The 16414-nt window shown below is 36.0% G+C and overlaps 1 protein-coding gene across 1 annotated transcript; it reads right to left on the minus strand.

Moving 5' to 3' along the window:
- Nucleotides 1–37: 37 nt before the first annotated feature.
- On the minus strand, nucleotides 38–4071 carry LOC125230409. Its single transcript, XM_048135547.1, has 2 exons — nucleotides 2559–4071; nucleotides 38–513 (listed from the first exon to the last, which is right to left on the minus strand). Exons 1-2 carry the CDS (start codon nucleotides 4069–4071, stop codon nucleotides 470–472), a joined length of 1557 nt encoding a protein of 518 aa, XP_047991504.1. The 3' UTR covers nucleotides 38–469.
- Between the last annotated feature and the right edge of the window lie 12343 nt (nucleotides 4072–16414).

Here is a 16414-nt window from a genome sequence, read left to right on the forward strand (position 1 = left end):
CGGGATAACGCAAGGAGGATGATGATTGTTTATAGGTGGTGGTTTACAAGGGTGACTTGACTAAAACGGTATAAGTATGGAAGTGGTGTTTAAGGTAGCGAAGATGATGAAAGAGTGATTTGCAAGATTTAAGCTGTTAAAAGCGTTGGTTAAGTTTTAGGTGCCTCATTGGCCGCGATACATCGTATGTGGTGCGCTCCTATTGGCTCTTTATAAATCTTACGGAATTAGCCGAGCGATAAGTATACAAATAAAAAGTTGCGTTCGCAACATACTCCCGTGCTTTGAGTGAGAGACTCAAGATAAACAAGGAAAAAATGGAAATTAAAGTTGAAAATTGACAAGCAAGGAAGTAAAACGACAAGCGACGTAATAGAAGAATACGGATGTCTTCTTTCTTCGGACGGATGTCGGCGACTCTGGTGACGATGTCCATGCCCAGGTGCAGCTTCGTGACGCGTCCCAGCAGTCACAGGAGAGGCGGAAGTGCGCGGTGTGCCACTGCGTCTTCTGCTGGAGGAGAGTAACATACTCATTAGAAAGGCGGTTCCAGTACTCCCCGGAAACTTTTAGGCCTTGAGATGTTTTCTTCAGTCCGACTTTTTGTAAGACTGACAGAAGAGAACGTCCAATACGGAAATGAAAAGTGATAGGTATGTATTAGGTAAGATCAAATGAATCAGAAGGTAAGGGTGTAAGGGGCCTAGAATTCGAAATAGCTACTATCTGAATCAGGCAACAATTTAATTCTAAAAGGTACATTGATTGAGTGTAGGTATAAAATGTGTTTAAGATAACAGTTTTCTAAAATCCGCTAAAGAGTAGGTATATGTACAAAATGAGGCTAATTTTGAGATAGGTAGCTGCCATATCTGACTGCAGCTTAACGTGTTAAATTAAAATTAAAAGGTTACGGAGTTCGTTTGATGTCCTAACAAACGAAGTATGGTTGACATAACACAGAGTTTGAGGCTTTCCACGACGACTCATGAAGTGGTGGAGAGCAGTAAGAAACGACTCTGCCTGAAGACTTGTGACAAGTTCCAAATGCCTTGACTGAAAGACAAACAAATGTTAAATTATATGATTTAATGGTTTTGCTACCCCTACTCTTCGATGAGCGATAAGCATTGGTCCGGCAAAAAATAACATGTGTAAAAATCGATAATTTTTAATTGTGTTTTATTTGTAGGTATATTTCCCATAGACATTTAAAGACGTTTAGCCTTGAACCTAATGAATTAACCCAATTTGTGAAGTGAGTAACGAGCTGGGTAGAAACCCAGCTCGTAGGTAGGTAGAAACCTACCAACGATAGATAGTAAGCATTAATGTATGTTTGCTAAATGTTTACAAGTAATAACAGGTGGGATGGTGAATAACGACATATGTTGCATTATTAAAGACCAGGGTGCGTAGCCGAATGGCACAAACGTTCACGAAACGCTCACGAAACGAAACGCTAGTAGATATCTATCTCTATCGCTCTTGCATATTGGCGCGATAAAGCCGGACTAACTGGCGCGGCGTTTCGCGCGTCAATATTCGGCTACGGGGCCAGGCCCCGTAGCCGAATGGCATTTCTCCGACGCCAAACGAAAGCGATACGCCGCTGGCTCTGTCGCGCCAATACGCAAGCGCGATAGAGATAGATATCTACTAGCGCTTCGTTTCGTGAGCGATTGTGCCATTCGGCTAGCCACCCTGTTAGGTTTAAATACAACACACAATAAGATTAAAGGATATTAGATAGGTAAGAAAAAGATAAGATTCTTTAGGGGAATTTTGTAGGTATTTTACGAGTTCTAAAGGTTTCATTTATTAGATTGTATATTTATGTACGTATATATATAAAGTAAGATATGAATTATGATTTTATTATTTTATAGTTATGTATAATAATAATATGTATTAATATAGGTAGGTATGTTAATATATTAGGCAGTAGGTATATGATATTTATGAAGATATGATTTGTTAGGAATAAGATATGTATTATACGATGTATGTATATTAAAATTGTGACACCAGATCTGCCGGGTTCAGCTTTTATATGCCTCTAAGACCAGCAGGATCATAGGGTCAGACCAAAGTAACTATGATCAACCTTCACGGTCATCGATGAAATAACCTTTGCCCGGAGTCTTGCACCAAGCAACGTGTAGGATTTGTCTCCTCATCATGCCTGAGGAACGAACAAAAATATGATGGGTTCGTATTTTTACAATAGGCAGGTATGGATCCGCACACGATCCAACCTAACGATGTTTCACGTAGTTGAGTTTTATGTTTTTTTTTAATACGCGCAGTACCTAAGACGTCCCAAAACACTTCCGCCCCGACCAATATATCGATAACGGAAGGCTCGTAAAATGAAGGGTCTGCCAATGTGATGCCGGCAGGAATAGGTATATTTCTAAGATCTATGCGACTCGGTGGCAGTGATTTATTTATTACCTCCGCAACGTAACAGCTAACGGTCGTCTTATATTTGTTATGAAGTGAATGAATAGTAATATCACAAGACTCCGGACAATGTGAAGACTGCTCATTGATACCTGTGATCGTAGCTCCAGCGCAGTGTGTCGCTAGCCCGAGCTGCCCGCACAGATCACGCGTCACAAAGTTGGGGGAAGCACCGTTGTCTAGGAGCAGACGCGCCTCATGCAGCACCCCATTCGCATCACTCACGTGCACCAACGCTGTGGACAGTAGTCCGGAAGTCTCAGTAGGGTTGAACAGTTTAGTTTGTATGTGGCCGCTAAAATGAACTGCTGGCATCGGAACGTCACTGCTAGAAGGCTCTTTTTCAATGTCTTTATGTAAAAGAGTATTATGCTTAAGTTTGCAGTACTTACAATGAGATAACACACATTGCTTATCTAAGTGTCCCGGCCGAAGACAGTTTTTACATACTGAGTAACTGTTGACTTTATTTATCCTGCTGTCGACATCTAATTTACGAAAAGATTCACAGGTGAATAAGAAATGATCCTGTGAACAATAAGGGCAAACAATAGGTTTGCGATAAGACTTGTTAGTAGTTGTAGTTGTAAGATAAGTATGTATTTTTTGCGGCTCGTTATGAGACTGCAATTTATGTTTCGATGTTTTGTCACAATTGTCACTAACTTTATTAAAGTTATCACTGCCAAGAGACTCTAATAAGTCGGCCCTGTTATTTAAAAATGTAATGTATTGCTGCAACATCGGCGAACCTGTTAACAGGTTCCTGTGCTCTTCCCATTCACGCTTAGTTACTGCATCTAACTTCTTAGACATTATATAAATAACTAACGTGTCCCAATGATCGGTAGGTTCTCCTAAAGTACTGAGCGCACGCAAGTTTTTGTTTGTCACGTCCACCATGCCACGTAACAAACAGCTCGACTCACGTTGCATAGGTTCAAGGTTAAACAGGGCCTGAATATGATTATTTATTAAGAGGCGCGGGTTATCAAACCGCTCCGACACTAATTGCCATGCTTTATGATAATTATCACTGCTAAAATCAAGACTTTGAATAACAATGGCGGCACTGCCTTTTAAAGATGCACGAAGATAGTGAAATTTGCTAATGTCGTTTATTGAGGGATTATTATGAATAAGGGAAATATACGTATCTCTAAATCCGAGCCAATGCTGATAGTTCCCATCGAAGTGAGGCAGGTCGATCTTGGGCAGACGAACGAAGTCCTGCCGGCCGGCGCCGCTGCAGAATGACGTGGAAGCCGCTCCGCAGCCGGAGCCGGCCCGGTCGCCGCGCGCCTGCACCGTCGGACTCAAAAGAAGTCGAGCAGTCGAGACCAACACAAAGAACTGGCTTTCAAACTGCTCCCGCTCCGCGTACGCCTCCTCGGGCTTCTCAGATAACGCTTCGATCTCCATCTGTAAAGCGTCAAACTCTGGATATACCGATTCTATTTTATCTAAACGACACTGCAACTCCGTTATTTGTAACTCACTTAATCTTTCACACGATTTAGCTACGTTAATATAAGTATTAAAGAGAGTTAATTTAGCCTTAAGACTGCCACGTTTATTAACTAACTCTTTTAATGTGTCAGCCATTTTGATTTAAACGTAACTTTAAAAATGAAATTTACCTAATATGCGTACAAGAGGTGTGAACACTAATGAGTTTAAATGCAACTGATGCGAACAAAGGAAGCGGATTAAGATAAGCAGCTGCGCGCGGAATATGATGATTTAGCAAAAATACGTTACTGAGGCGATGATAATAATTTATGGATAAGGCTTTTTAATATGTATTAAGAATTATAGATAATGCAATGTTGTAAAGCTGCTGCTAAGCTATTTTATTTTGACGAATTATGATTTAAATGTTGATTGTATGAAATATGAATAATTTGTGCCTGATACGTAAAGAGCTATTCTAAATTCCAAGAAAAGTAGGTATAGAAGGGAAATGAAGGAGATTGGAACGAACTCACTCTGTCTAGTCCTACGTATTCAGGTGATGCGATGTACTGGAACTGATGTTCTTGATGTGGTGGATGCCGACGAACGCCTGCCTTATGCCGGTAGACGCTGGGACCCTTGACTGCAACGCCCGCTGCGTGTTCTTCCTATGCCGAAGAAATTGAAGACAACGGTGATGGCTGCGTTGCGAAGTATGATGAAAGGCCACTTCCACGATGAACCCGTAGATGGTCAAACCAGCCCTTGTCTTAAAGGCTTCGAAGGACCATATGTAGCCGCCGTGCAGGATCAGGAGCCGACGACTTATAAAAACTTCAATATAAGTAGATTATAATATATTTTAAATAGGTGCTGGTTTACAAGGGTGACTAAAAACGGTGTAAGTATGGAAGTGGTATTTAAGGTAGCGAAGATGATGAAAGAGTGATTTGCAAGATTTAAGCTGTTAAAAGCGTTGGTTAAGTTTTAGGTGCCTCATTGGCCGCGATACATCGTATGTGGTGCGCTCCTATTGGCTCTTTATAAATCTTACGGAATTAGCCGAGCGATAAGTATACAAAATAAAAGGTTGCGTTCGCAACACCGCTAAAGCACTGAATCTTCAGGAAACAGCCGTTGCTCTTCGGCGAACAGTTCACAACACATAAACTCACAATTAGCGATAGAATACAGTTATCGAGTTAACGTAGAGAGATATACATGATGTAATTATTATAACCGTTAATAATTAAAAAGGTGATCAAATAGCTGACAGAACCAATGACAAAACAAATAAAAAAGTGCACCTCAATTTGACCTGAAAACTTTCCTTACATTCTAATGTCTAAAAATAAACAAGTAGACAAAAACTGCTTAGAAATCAAACCACACTTTGAGTTATAAATAATGTATTTTTGGAGCCAATTTAACAGTTAACAAGTTAAGTTTGTGAAGAAAATCAAACATCAGACTGTTTGAGGAAATTAAGAATCTCAATATTCAGAATTTATTCTGTTCATAAATTTAGAGGAATAGCTTTTTATAATTTAACGCAACGCAAGCCACGGCATATCTCATTTTAATCGTTACTTTAAATACCATATATTTTTATGCCAGATTGTCAAATTAAATATGAAAGTTACAAATTTAACTAAGTTAGAAGACAAAAGTAAAACAAAGAGATTATCCTCTAAAAGTTTAATTGGATAAATTAGGTAGCTAATTATATGTCTTGGACCAGGACACTGGTAGCACCTGAAAGGAATTAATGAAACCTAAAAAGTAAAATAACAATTTTGATTAATAAAGATTAATCCTCCGAAATTATTTAACACTAAACTTTGCCTACGACTTCATTTGGCATGAAATTAGTATTGAGGATAACGCCTGATAAAATATTAAAGGCAATCATTCATATTTAAGCAAAGTATTTACATCTATGAACAGGCAATGCCTCGATTTCCCAAATTTTATAATCATTTGTACCCGTTAAAAATCTTCCTAAAGAAAAACAAATCAAAAACGTATCATTAATCTATATTCAACCCGCTTGCGGATAGTTGTTCGTAACTACACTGTGGGTAATCTATCTTCAGAAACGAGTTATTTTGCAACCAGAAGTTTTCGTGCTGGTATTAAATCAAAGTTGCAAATAAGGAAATATGAGGACAAAGTTATACAAAGTTACATAAAAGAATAATTTATCAGAATTTTCAGAGCGCTGCGTCGTATAACGATAGAAACATTATTGCATTAAGCCATATAACTAGTGATGGAAAAGCTGTCGTTGCCATATTACAACTATTCGACAAGCAAAAAACTTCTGCAATGCAATTTCAGATTTGCATTGCAGAAGTTTTTGACCAGTTCCAAAGACAACGTATACACAGTGTATATCATCATCATTGGCCTTTGAAGTCAAGGGTCAGCAATTTCCGAAAAGTTTGTACATTTGGATCACGTCTCCGATTTGGATGAACATTTGTAGGCTGATAGAGTCCATGATGCTGAGCAAGATCCACTACACTTCCCAAAATGTCCTGAGTTGATTACTTTTCAAATGACTACAAATACTAACCCCCTTATTCATAAACATACTCTAAAGTAATCAAGCCGATAAAGTTCGTTTGTCCTTTTCTATCACACCAATACGTCGGAAAGGGACAAACGAAGTTTATCGGCTTGACAACTTTTGAGTACGTTTATGAATAAGGGGGTAAATGTTTGAATTATTATAATGTTTTTAAGCATTACTAATGTGTACATACACCCTTGCTTTGCCCTAACAGGGCCCATGTGAAAATATTTATTAACTATAACACCTATAATTATTACCATGGTTGCAATATAGCAGTATTTGCAGTATTATGATATGATTATTATGAAACTTTCCTTTTTTGTTACCGAAAATGTATAGAAATCTGGTAACAAAAAAGGAAGGTTTCATACAAACTACATAGGACATTTTGGGAAACCTATTGGATCTTGCTCAGCATCATGGACTATCAGCCTACGAAGTTTTCGGGAATTGCTCGGGTACAATGTAGGTACTAAGCAGTGTCCATAAGATTGCGACACTTACACAAATGACTGGTTCATGGGCTGCCACTCTCACTTAACTCGCTAAAAATTGTCATGCCCGGTGACGAAGACGAAAAATCATCGCCATAATTTTTAACTCGTGTAGGTGCCTAATGACTTTGCTAGTGTTAACTCTGTTCCACACCCATAATGTCCTAATGCTTTAATAAATGACACATTCCCGTCCTAAAATACACATTATTAAAAACAGAACATAATAATCCTCATATTAGTCTCATATAAAGTACCTCATTTATTCTCCAGCTTAATATAAACAACCTTCATTAATTCAACCCTACCCTATCCATATATCTAAAGGATAATAATGTAAGTCAGAGTGCAAAGAAATCAATAACACCCTTTTAGACCCTTATCTTTTTCTTTATAAAGTAAACATATTGAATAATAATTAAATATTACAGGACATTCTTACACAGATTGACTGAGTCCCACGGTAAGCTCAAAAAGGCTTGTGTTGCAGGTACTCAGACAACGATATACATATATAATATACAAATACTTATATACTTAGAAAACATCCATGACTCAGGAACAAATATAAGGTCCTAATTTATTAGATGCAGATATTTTTACAGCTGATAGTACTCGGTCTCTGGAGTATATTAAACCGTGAAACATTATAGCTTTTACGATGTTTTTTTGGAGAAAACGGAAAAACAAATTTGCTACGTAAAAACACCCTGTTTATGTGATTATTAATGAAAACTCATTGAACAGATTCTAATAGTACCTCTTTTACGTACCACTTAACTGTAACTGGCCACTTCAATGACATGTGCAGTTTTCCCGCCGAACCTTTACGACATTTACAACAAACAATTGTTGACATGACAGACAGTGTTATTGTGACATGTGATAATGCACATGATGATTTTTTTTAGACGAAATTATAATTAATTTTTTTGTTAGGAAAATGAAATCAAAAAAGTTACATGAAAAGATTTCTTAATTTATATTTAAAGTTAATTATTTTAATGTAAAGTATCATGTCATGTGTTAAAATATCTGCAACTAATAAATTAGGACCTTATATATGTGCTCATCATTCAAATAAATGCCCTTACCGGGATTCGAACCCGGGACCGCGGCTTAGCAGGCAGGGTCACTACGTGCTAGGCCAGACTAGAGATGGGTAGTGAGTAAATACTCAAGAGTAAATATCGAGTAAATACTCAGTATTTACTCAAAATACCCGTATTTACTCGTTTTTACTCAAATTGGTGGGTATAAACTATTTAGCGTGCTGAAATGGAAATACAAATTAGAAATATTGGTGTAGTTTGTTATCGGCTACTAAGTTAAGCAATCAAATTTATATGAATTTTATTTTAAAGACGTGCTTTCCATACATGTAACTATTTTTCACAAAAATAAAATTCAGAAATTACCAGTGTATTATACATTATCTGATAGGTCTTTAAAAACTAATTGAATGTTTCTAAAAAAGTTTTTTAATAATATGAACACTTTTGGAATAAAACGATAATTAAGGCCGAAATAATGTTTATACCTTTATAACTTTCGAATTCGTTGTTGGAAAAATATCCAGAAACCGTCAAATCATTGCCCATATAATACAAAACACAAAACTAGTACTTTAAACGTCATCAGCTGAGCCATTTTTGAGTTTTCTTTAGAAAACCCTTAATAAAAGGTCGTAAGTGCCACATTAACAATCACTTCTGAACGTCATGCCATTATCCAGAACATCAATTTAATTTAATTCTCATACTTTTACTGTAAATACCTGCTTTTTTAAAACAAAACTGCTAACTAAACATTATCACTATTTTTTTCTCACAATGATTACCTCTTTTTCGACAAACTAAGACTCCCATAAGCTTCTAATAATATAAATCTCATTTAAACATGTCCACACAGTTAAAATAAACACGACTAAATACTTAAATCTCATTTTTTAAATTATTTTTAGGTAACAGTTTCTACTCACCCAAATGAGTAAATACGAGTATTTACTCGGTGCTTTGAGTAAATTACGGGTAAATACTCAGTATTTACTCACCCCTACCCATCTCTAGGCCAGACCAGTCGTCAAAATCAGTATATCAAGATCGAATCAGTAAATCCGAGGTGGGACTTGTGCCCTTTTTCACCAAGTCAATTTGAGTTATTCCCCTTTTTCACTAGACCCACAGATATAAAGAATAAGCGTGTTTATATACTGATTCTATGGTGTCTGATCTATTCTATTATTATTTTCGTTTTGAATCATAATCATAAAAATAAAACTTAATTAATTTTTTTCCGTTGTTCATTTCATTCAACGTTTTCCGCTTAATAATAATGTTTACATGGATGTTAAAAGTTTTCATTATATTCACATGCCTCTTTAAATCATTATTGAACAATTTGTATAATTATGTTTAGTTTAGTGTTTCTGAAGATCTAATATCTCTCTGATACGATGCAAAATGGTTCGGATGTGGAATGTTTTGAAAAATATATATGTGTCAAAACGTGGTAAGTATAATAGTATTGTCCAAATGCCAGTGTTGGCAGCTTCACCCAAGTGGTTTCCGACTCCAATGTATTTCGTCTACCACTCAATCGTTACCAAACCTTTGCACAGACGTGGTCTGCATAATAAAGTTGTCCTGTCACGTCACTCCGACCGGCCTAGCCAAAGTGACAATGGTTGACGCTACGTAGCGATCGATACACAGTCTAGCTCTGTCGCGTCATAACAGTTAGTAGAGTGATAAGGAAGGCTAACTACAAAACGCTTACGTAGCGCAAGCTTGACGTTGGCTATAGTGTATATCACTCCGACCAACCACTGACTGGCAGATCAATTCTTAGTATAATCGTGTCATTCAGGATGGCGAAATATTTCTAATCTAGCATTTGGGCCATTTTTTTCAAAGTTTTCCACTCAGAATCGCGAGCTCTTTCAATCCTAATAGGAGAAAAAAAGTGTCCCAAGGTTTTTTTCCCATTCCGTTACCATTTTTTCATACAATTTTGTATGGCGGTAACGGAATGGAAGGTTCGAAAAAATGTATGGAAATCTTGGGACATTTTTTTTTCTCCTATCAGGATCGAAAGAGCTCGATTCTGAGTATGAATCGCGTAAAAAATACCCATGTTACAAAAAAAGTGGGGTGGACAACTTTGAAAAAATGGCCCATTTAATGGCATGGAAATACGAACTAAGGCGCGCGTCATTTTGAATGACACTACGTACAATATATAGATGTATCAGAAGATATTGTCTGCCAGCCTCTTAGCTTAGCTATTGATCAAGATTTAAGGGGACAGACGTAAAATGTTTGTATGTATGTTGTTTCGGCGACATAGTTTTTGCGGATTAAATTCTTTAAAAACGATATGGGTGTCGTAGAAGGCGACTGTGGGATATGGGGTAAATTGTGGCGGTAGGCGAGAGGCTGGCAACCTGTCACTGCAATGTCACAATTTTGTTTTTCTTTCAACCCCTTATTTGCCAAGGGTGGCACTGAAACTTGAGTAGTTTCGTGTGCTCTGCCTACCCCTTCATGTGATACAGGCGTGATTGTATGTATGTTGTATGTATGTATGTAAAAACGATATAAATCCTTATATTCAATAGGTATTTATTTATACTACACCTTTTAATGTTCTATTTCAACATCATCATGTAATTAACACACAGCAACAAAAGATTAAATTTCGTTAATGATCTCTTTGTAAGCTACTTATATTTCGCCAAACAATATTAATTAAAGGGAATGTTTTGGCGTTCGATATGGATTAGAGTGTAAACAAACAAATACTCTAAAATAAGAGTATATTAATTCCTTCGTTTTAAATTAACTCTAATTAGGCATGACATATAAATCTGAGCGGCCGGGCGCGCAAAAACATCTGAACCTATAAAACTACCTATCCTACCTACCTAACTACCTAAACTACCTACCTATAAAACTTACACTAAGAGTTGCTTCAGTTGACAGACCAGTCTTATTTTAACTTTTTATTCTCGTTATGGTGGTTTTGTTAGGGTTACTTGCACCAACCACTTAACTCAGGGTTAACCCTCCATTTTTGTCTCGTCTCTCTACATCTGGTTTGCCCTGGCTGGCCGTCCAGAGTGGAGTTGAGGTCCGCTATTTTTTTAGTCTTTTGTTAGAGTTGCAAAATAATTTAAAGTCACTGCAATTAAAGAACTACAAAAATATTTACGTATAAATCAGGAATGGGCTTTGATATAATTCGTTATACCTACTAATTTTCCCTTATTACATTCAATCACATCAACTTTTTAGATACGAGTATAAAAACACGCCGTGCTTAACATTTACGATAACCATGAAAAAAGAGCGCGTTTTGATGGCCGAAACCATTGCAGGTAAAACCCTGATGAGGTAGGTAATCAAAAATATGGTTACTGCAAATGAAACCTGAGTTTATCATTATAAGCCTGGTAATAAACAAGAATCCGTGAGTTATATTTTCAGGGCTTGACATTCACCTGAAGGTCTTGAAAGACGGTCCTTTTTTGATAAGACTTTTACTTCAGATAATCTAGAAAAACGTAAAAATATAGTATAAAATAAACCTTAACAAAATCTTGAAGATTACTTAACTAAATAAATAATTATAACAACCCACCCCTACAAAAATCCGACAGTTGTTTCGCCTCTAAATATCTGCATATTTAGAAACTAAGGGACTATAATTATTATGAAGTCCATAATGCACATTACATAACAAAACATTGTAATAACAAGATAGTTTTATTATTGACGAGGATGGGCAGCGTCACGGAAACTGGTTGTATAGTAAAATAATAGACACGAGTAGTAGGTTGGTAAAGCGTGAATGTAAAGAATCCCTTATTGTATAAAGGTATGCCTATTTAATAATAATATACATGTTTGGGTTGTCGCTTACCAAGCAATATGCGTTATGTCCCAGTATACCATTGTGTTACTGCTAAACATAGAAAGTGGCTAATATGCCATATTAAGGAACCTATGCAGCTACTATATATGTCGGCTAGTTTAGTTCACAGTTGTACTATAGTCATAGGGCTTACGGCGAAATTATGGTCAAAAGCTGCACTTTATGCAGAAAGCAAGCCACTTTGCACAGTGATACTAGGGACCAATACAAATGATTTCATCCGAGGAAACACGATTTTCATCCACTAGAATTCAAGATGAAAAAGAAGAGAAAATCCGTTGAGTAGTTTTTGAACTATACCCATTTCAAATGGAGCGCGCGGATTTGAAAGACGTTTTTGCACGTGCAGTAAAAAAATTTGGAATCATAACAGCTGCACCGATTTTAGTGGTTGGAGCCACCCCAACCACTAAAATCGGTTTGTATTAAAACATTTATTCATATAAAAATTAAAATCATTAAAAAAAATTAAAGATGGCGGCCGAATAATAAGAAAAATTTGAAATTTTAATTTTTTTTTATTCGCTCACGAAATTTACAAATATTTTTTCTACGATATGGTCACATTTTAATTTAATGAAATAAAATCTGATAATATCATCTGCAAAATAAAAGAAAAAACGTTAAAATTCGTTCAGCAGTTTTTGAACTATACGCATTTCAAATGAAGCGCGCGGGTTTGAAAGAAGACTCGTACCGCTATACACGCAAGACTGATTATTTATTTTGGTCACCACTTAACTATATTACTATTCAGAATCAATGTTTTTAGTATTTATATACATTATTAGTATTTTATTCCAAGTTTAGGTATATTTAGATAGCCCCCGTAAACGTTTATGGTCATAATTTTTATTTTAATACGTAAAAGAACTTAAATAGGTACACATAACAGTTGCATCACTTCTCCTTTTCAAGGCTAGAGATAATCTCCGACAACTTCTGTAGGGGGCTACAGAAACATATATTAATACAAAACTTATTTTTTGCTTCTCGTCTAGGTTTGGTTTTGGCGGCTTAGGCACTCGTAAAGTGTCGTTTTGCCGACATTCCTGCCTCCATTTACATCACGTCCGATCACGCAAGTAACATCTTGAAAGCCTCCACGGCTACAAACTGCGAGATAAACTCAAACAACAAAGGGCATGGGATACTAGTACCCGTTACCACCCTGAACTCACTCGAGGCCTCTTCATGAGGCAAAGACCTTTCGGGCTCTAACCTAGGTCCAAACCCGAATCTGGCCACTGACTTTGCGTCTATCCTTCACCCGTACTTCAGACTCCAGTAGTTTTTATTTAAATACCAAGACATTTGTATCGGAAGATCTGATGATACGCGTGAGTCCCTGTTCCGCCATATCTTTTGCGCGAGGTACAGTGAGGCTATCAGCTTCTTCCGGTTACGTTTCTATGGTTTACCCTGAAATAGCAGAGCAAATGTTCTCTGAGGAAGTAAATTGTTTAGAAAAAAAAAATCACCACACTAATAACATCAACAGGCCACAGTTTCTGAAACAAGCCTTGTTGGTTGTCATACTAACATAACAGTGTCTTCCTGGAGGAATAATGGCCAAGCTTGAAAAGTTCACCTGCGGCCTATATATGATCCGCAGACTCCACATTTATCGGTGAACTTGGTGCGCAAAGAACTGTTTCCAACCAAAATTAATAACCAGCATTTCACCAACATCGTCAGCACTACAAAACATACGCTCCTTGTCGTATAACAAGCAAACCATCTCGAAACGTAGACTAAGTAGACGAGAAGCAGAAAATAAGTTATTTTATACATAGATATTTCTGTAACCCCCTACAGAAGTTGTCGAAAATTATCTCTGGAGTCCTCGGAAAGGACAATTGCTATTAATACAAATGTTATGTTATGTGCATTTAAGTTCTTTTACGTATTAAAATAAAAATTATGACCATCAAAGTTTACGGGGGTTATCTAAATATACCTAAACTCGGAATAAAATACTAATAATGTATATAAATACTAAAAACATTGATTCTGAATAGTAATATAGTTAAGTGGTGACCAAAATAAATAATCAGTCTTGCGTGTATAGCGGTACGAGACTTCTTTCAAACCCGCGCGGTTCATTTGCAATACGTATAGTTCAAAAACTACTGAACGGATTTTAACGTTTTTTGTTTTATTTTGCAGATGATATTATCAGATTTTATTTCAATAAATAAAAACGTGACCATATCGTAGAAAAACTATTTGTAAATTTCGTGAGAATAAAAAAAAATGAAAATTTCATATTTTTCTTATTATTCGGCCGCCATCTTTAATTTTTTTTTAAATATTTTAATTTTTATATGAATAAATGTTTTAATACAAACCGATAGCCACCCCAATCATTATAATCGGTGCAGCCGTTATGATTCCAATGTTTTTTACATCATGTGCGAAAAAGTCTTTCAAATCCGCGCGCTCTATTTGAAATGGGTATAGTTCAAAAACTACTCAACGGATTTTCATGATTTTTTATTTTATTGTGTAGATAATATTATCAGGTTTAATTTAAATACATACAAATATGGCTATATCATAGAAAATTTATTGGTAAATTTCACAAGAATGAAAAAAAAAAGTTTGAAAATTTCATATTTTTGTTATTATTCGGCCGCCATCTTATTTTTTTATGATTTTATTTTTTTATATTATAAGCGCTTCAATACAAACTGATAGATACCCCAACTATCAAAATCGGTGCAGCCGTTATGATTCTATAAATTTTTTGAAATATGCGGCCGCCATTTTGGAAAATGTCCGCCATCTTGAATTCTAGTGGATGAAAATCGTGTTTCCTCGGATGAAATCATTTGTATTGGTCCCTAGTATCACTGTGCAAAGTGGCTTGCTTTCTGCATAAAATGCAGTTTTTTTCCGTAAGCCCCTATGACTACTAATTGTAGCGAAAATGATGTTGTAATTAGTGCATTAGTGCATAAACATAAGTTCTTTTATTACAACAATTTTTCCGCGTAATATTACCTATGAGGATGTAGTTACGAAAAATCGTTTTAAAATGTTCTAATTCACGTGAAATTGTCATTAAGTTTTAGACCTTGTATGAAAAACAAAAGTGGATTGGAATGTTACTGCGTAACTACTAGTGAAGTAGGGTGACGGTGTACTATACATAATAATATGACCGTATTAGCTACTTACTCGTATTTGTACTTAGGCACTAATAATTAATATAGCAGGAAACTATGTAGTTACTATATGTACATTAATGAAACATTCAAAGTAATCGTGTTAATTACTCGTATCCAAGATAAACATTGGATAACGGAGCAATCACCGAATCTGTCTTGGCTAAACTTGCGGGCGAAAACAAACGACACCAATCTGTTAAAAGAAACCCACCAAAAACGTACAAAAACAAATTTGCCGGCCGTCCGTCTTTCTATCAACGACAACATTGCATTCTGAATTTTATGCCACGGAAATAAGTTGAAAGTGAAGGTGACGAATTTTTTTGGGATGAAAATGATTTGTTGTTTTTTCCGGCATTTCCGAGATGAAATTGGAAGAGGTCTATCAAAGTTTACAAGGGGATGACATTACTAGGAGATCAGTGTTTGAGCTATAATTGTATTTCATCAGGTTGTACCTACTTTAATTTTTTCCGGTCTGGGTGGTTTCCATTTTTTTTTTAATTTTTCGTTACGGTCAAACGTGGTTATTTTACCTTCTATTAGAACCGTAAAATTATAGGTATCATCTTTATTAGACCTGTGTTTGTGTATTGAAATTCAAAATTGGCTTTTAATTACCATTGCATTATTGAGGTTTTTTCAATTGATTGTCAATTGATGTGGTTTTATATTCTAGATAATTTTATTCATAAATAACAGAAATATTTTCCAATTTTCATTCACATTTCAGTACAATGCACAATTCCATCATTGGAAAGATATGTGCCATTTATATTAATATTTTAGGTTTATTTGAACGAAATTGACTCAATCAATAACATTAAACTATGGAAACGGATCATAATATCGCGTATAATGAATGTACAAATACATCCTGAGGTTTCAAACCTTTTACAGCGTTCGTGGTCAACGGGTGACGGGTCATCCGCGCTAACCGAAGACAATCTTAATGCATGTATAAAATACGCAAGTAAGTATCACGGGTAGGTACCTACTGAATGACTAGCACTTTATCTATTCGCGGATTTGCAAAGTAATCTTCTAGATTTTGACTATATTTTCGCTGCTTTTGGTACGAATAATGTTCCATAAAGTCAGAAAACGCAAGTGAGTTTAAAAACTTCAGGGTTTGTGTTGAACGGGTAAAATTTCATGCTAAATGGCTAATTTACATTTAAATTATTTGAAAGGATTTGCATTGGACATTTAAATTTAGTTGGAGCTCAAATTTTAAGGGAAATCTTTTCATTAGTTTGAACTGAAGAATGCAGTTTTAGTACTTTTAGGCAGCCAAGATAAAAAGTATGTAA

The sequence above is a fragment of the Leguminivora glycinivorella genome, chromosome 10 (assembly GCF_023078275.1).
Source record: "Leguminivora glycinivorella isolate SPB_JAAS2020 chromosome 10, LegGlyc_1.1, whole genome shotgun sequence".
Lineage (NCBI taxonomy): Eukaryota > Metazoa > Arthropoda > Insecta > Lepidoptera > Tortricidae > Leguminivora > Leguminivora glycinivorella.

Bases quoted from the DNA above. Each gene is read 5' to 3' on its own strand.
- LOC125230409 (XM_048135547.1), bottom strand. From the start codon at position 4,071: ATGGCTGACACATTAAAAGAGTTAGTTAATAAACGTGGCAGTCTTAAG. The intron at 514-2,558 runs GTATCAATGAGC...ACTCTCCTCCAG, and splicing joins CGCTGGAGCTACGATCACAG to CAGAAGACGCAGTGGCACAC.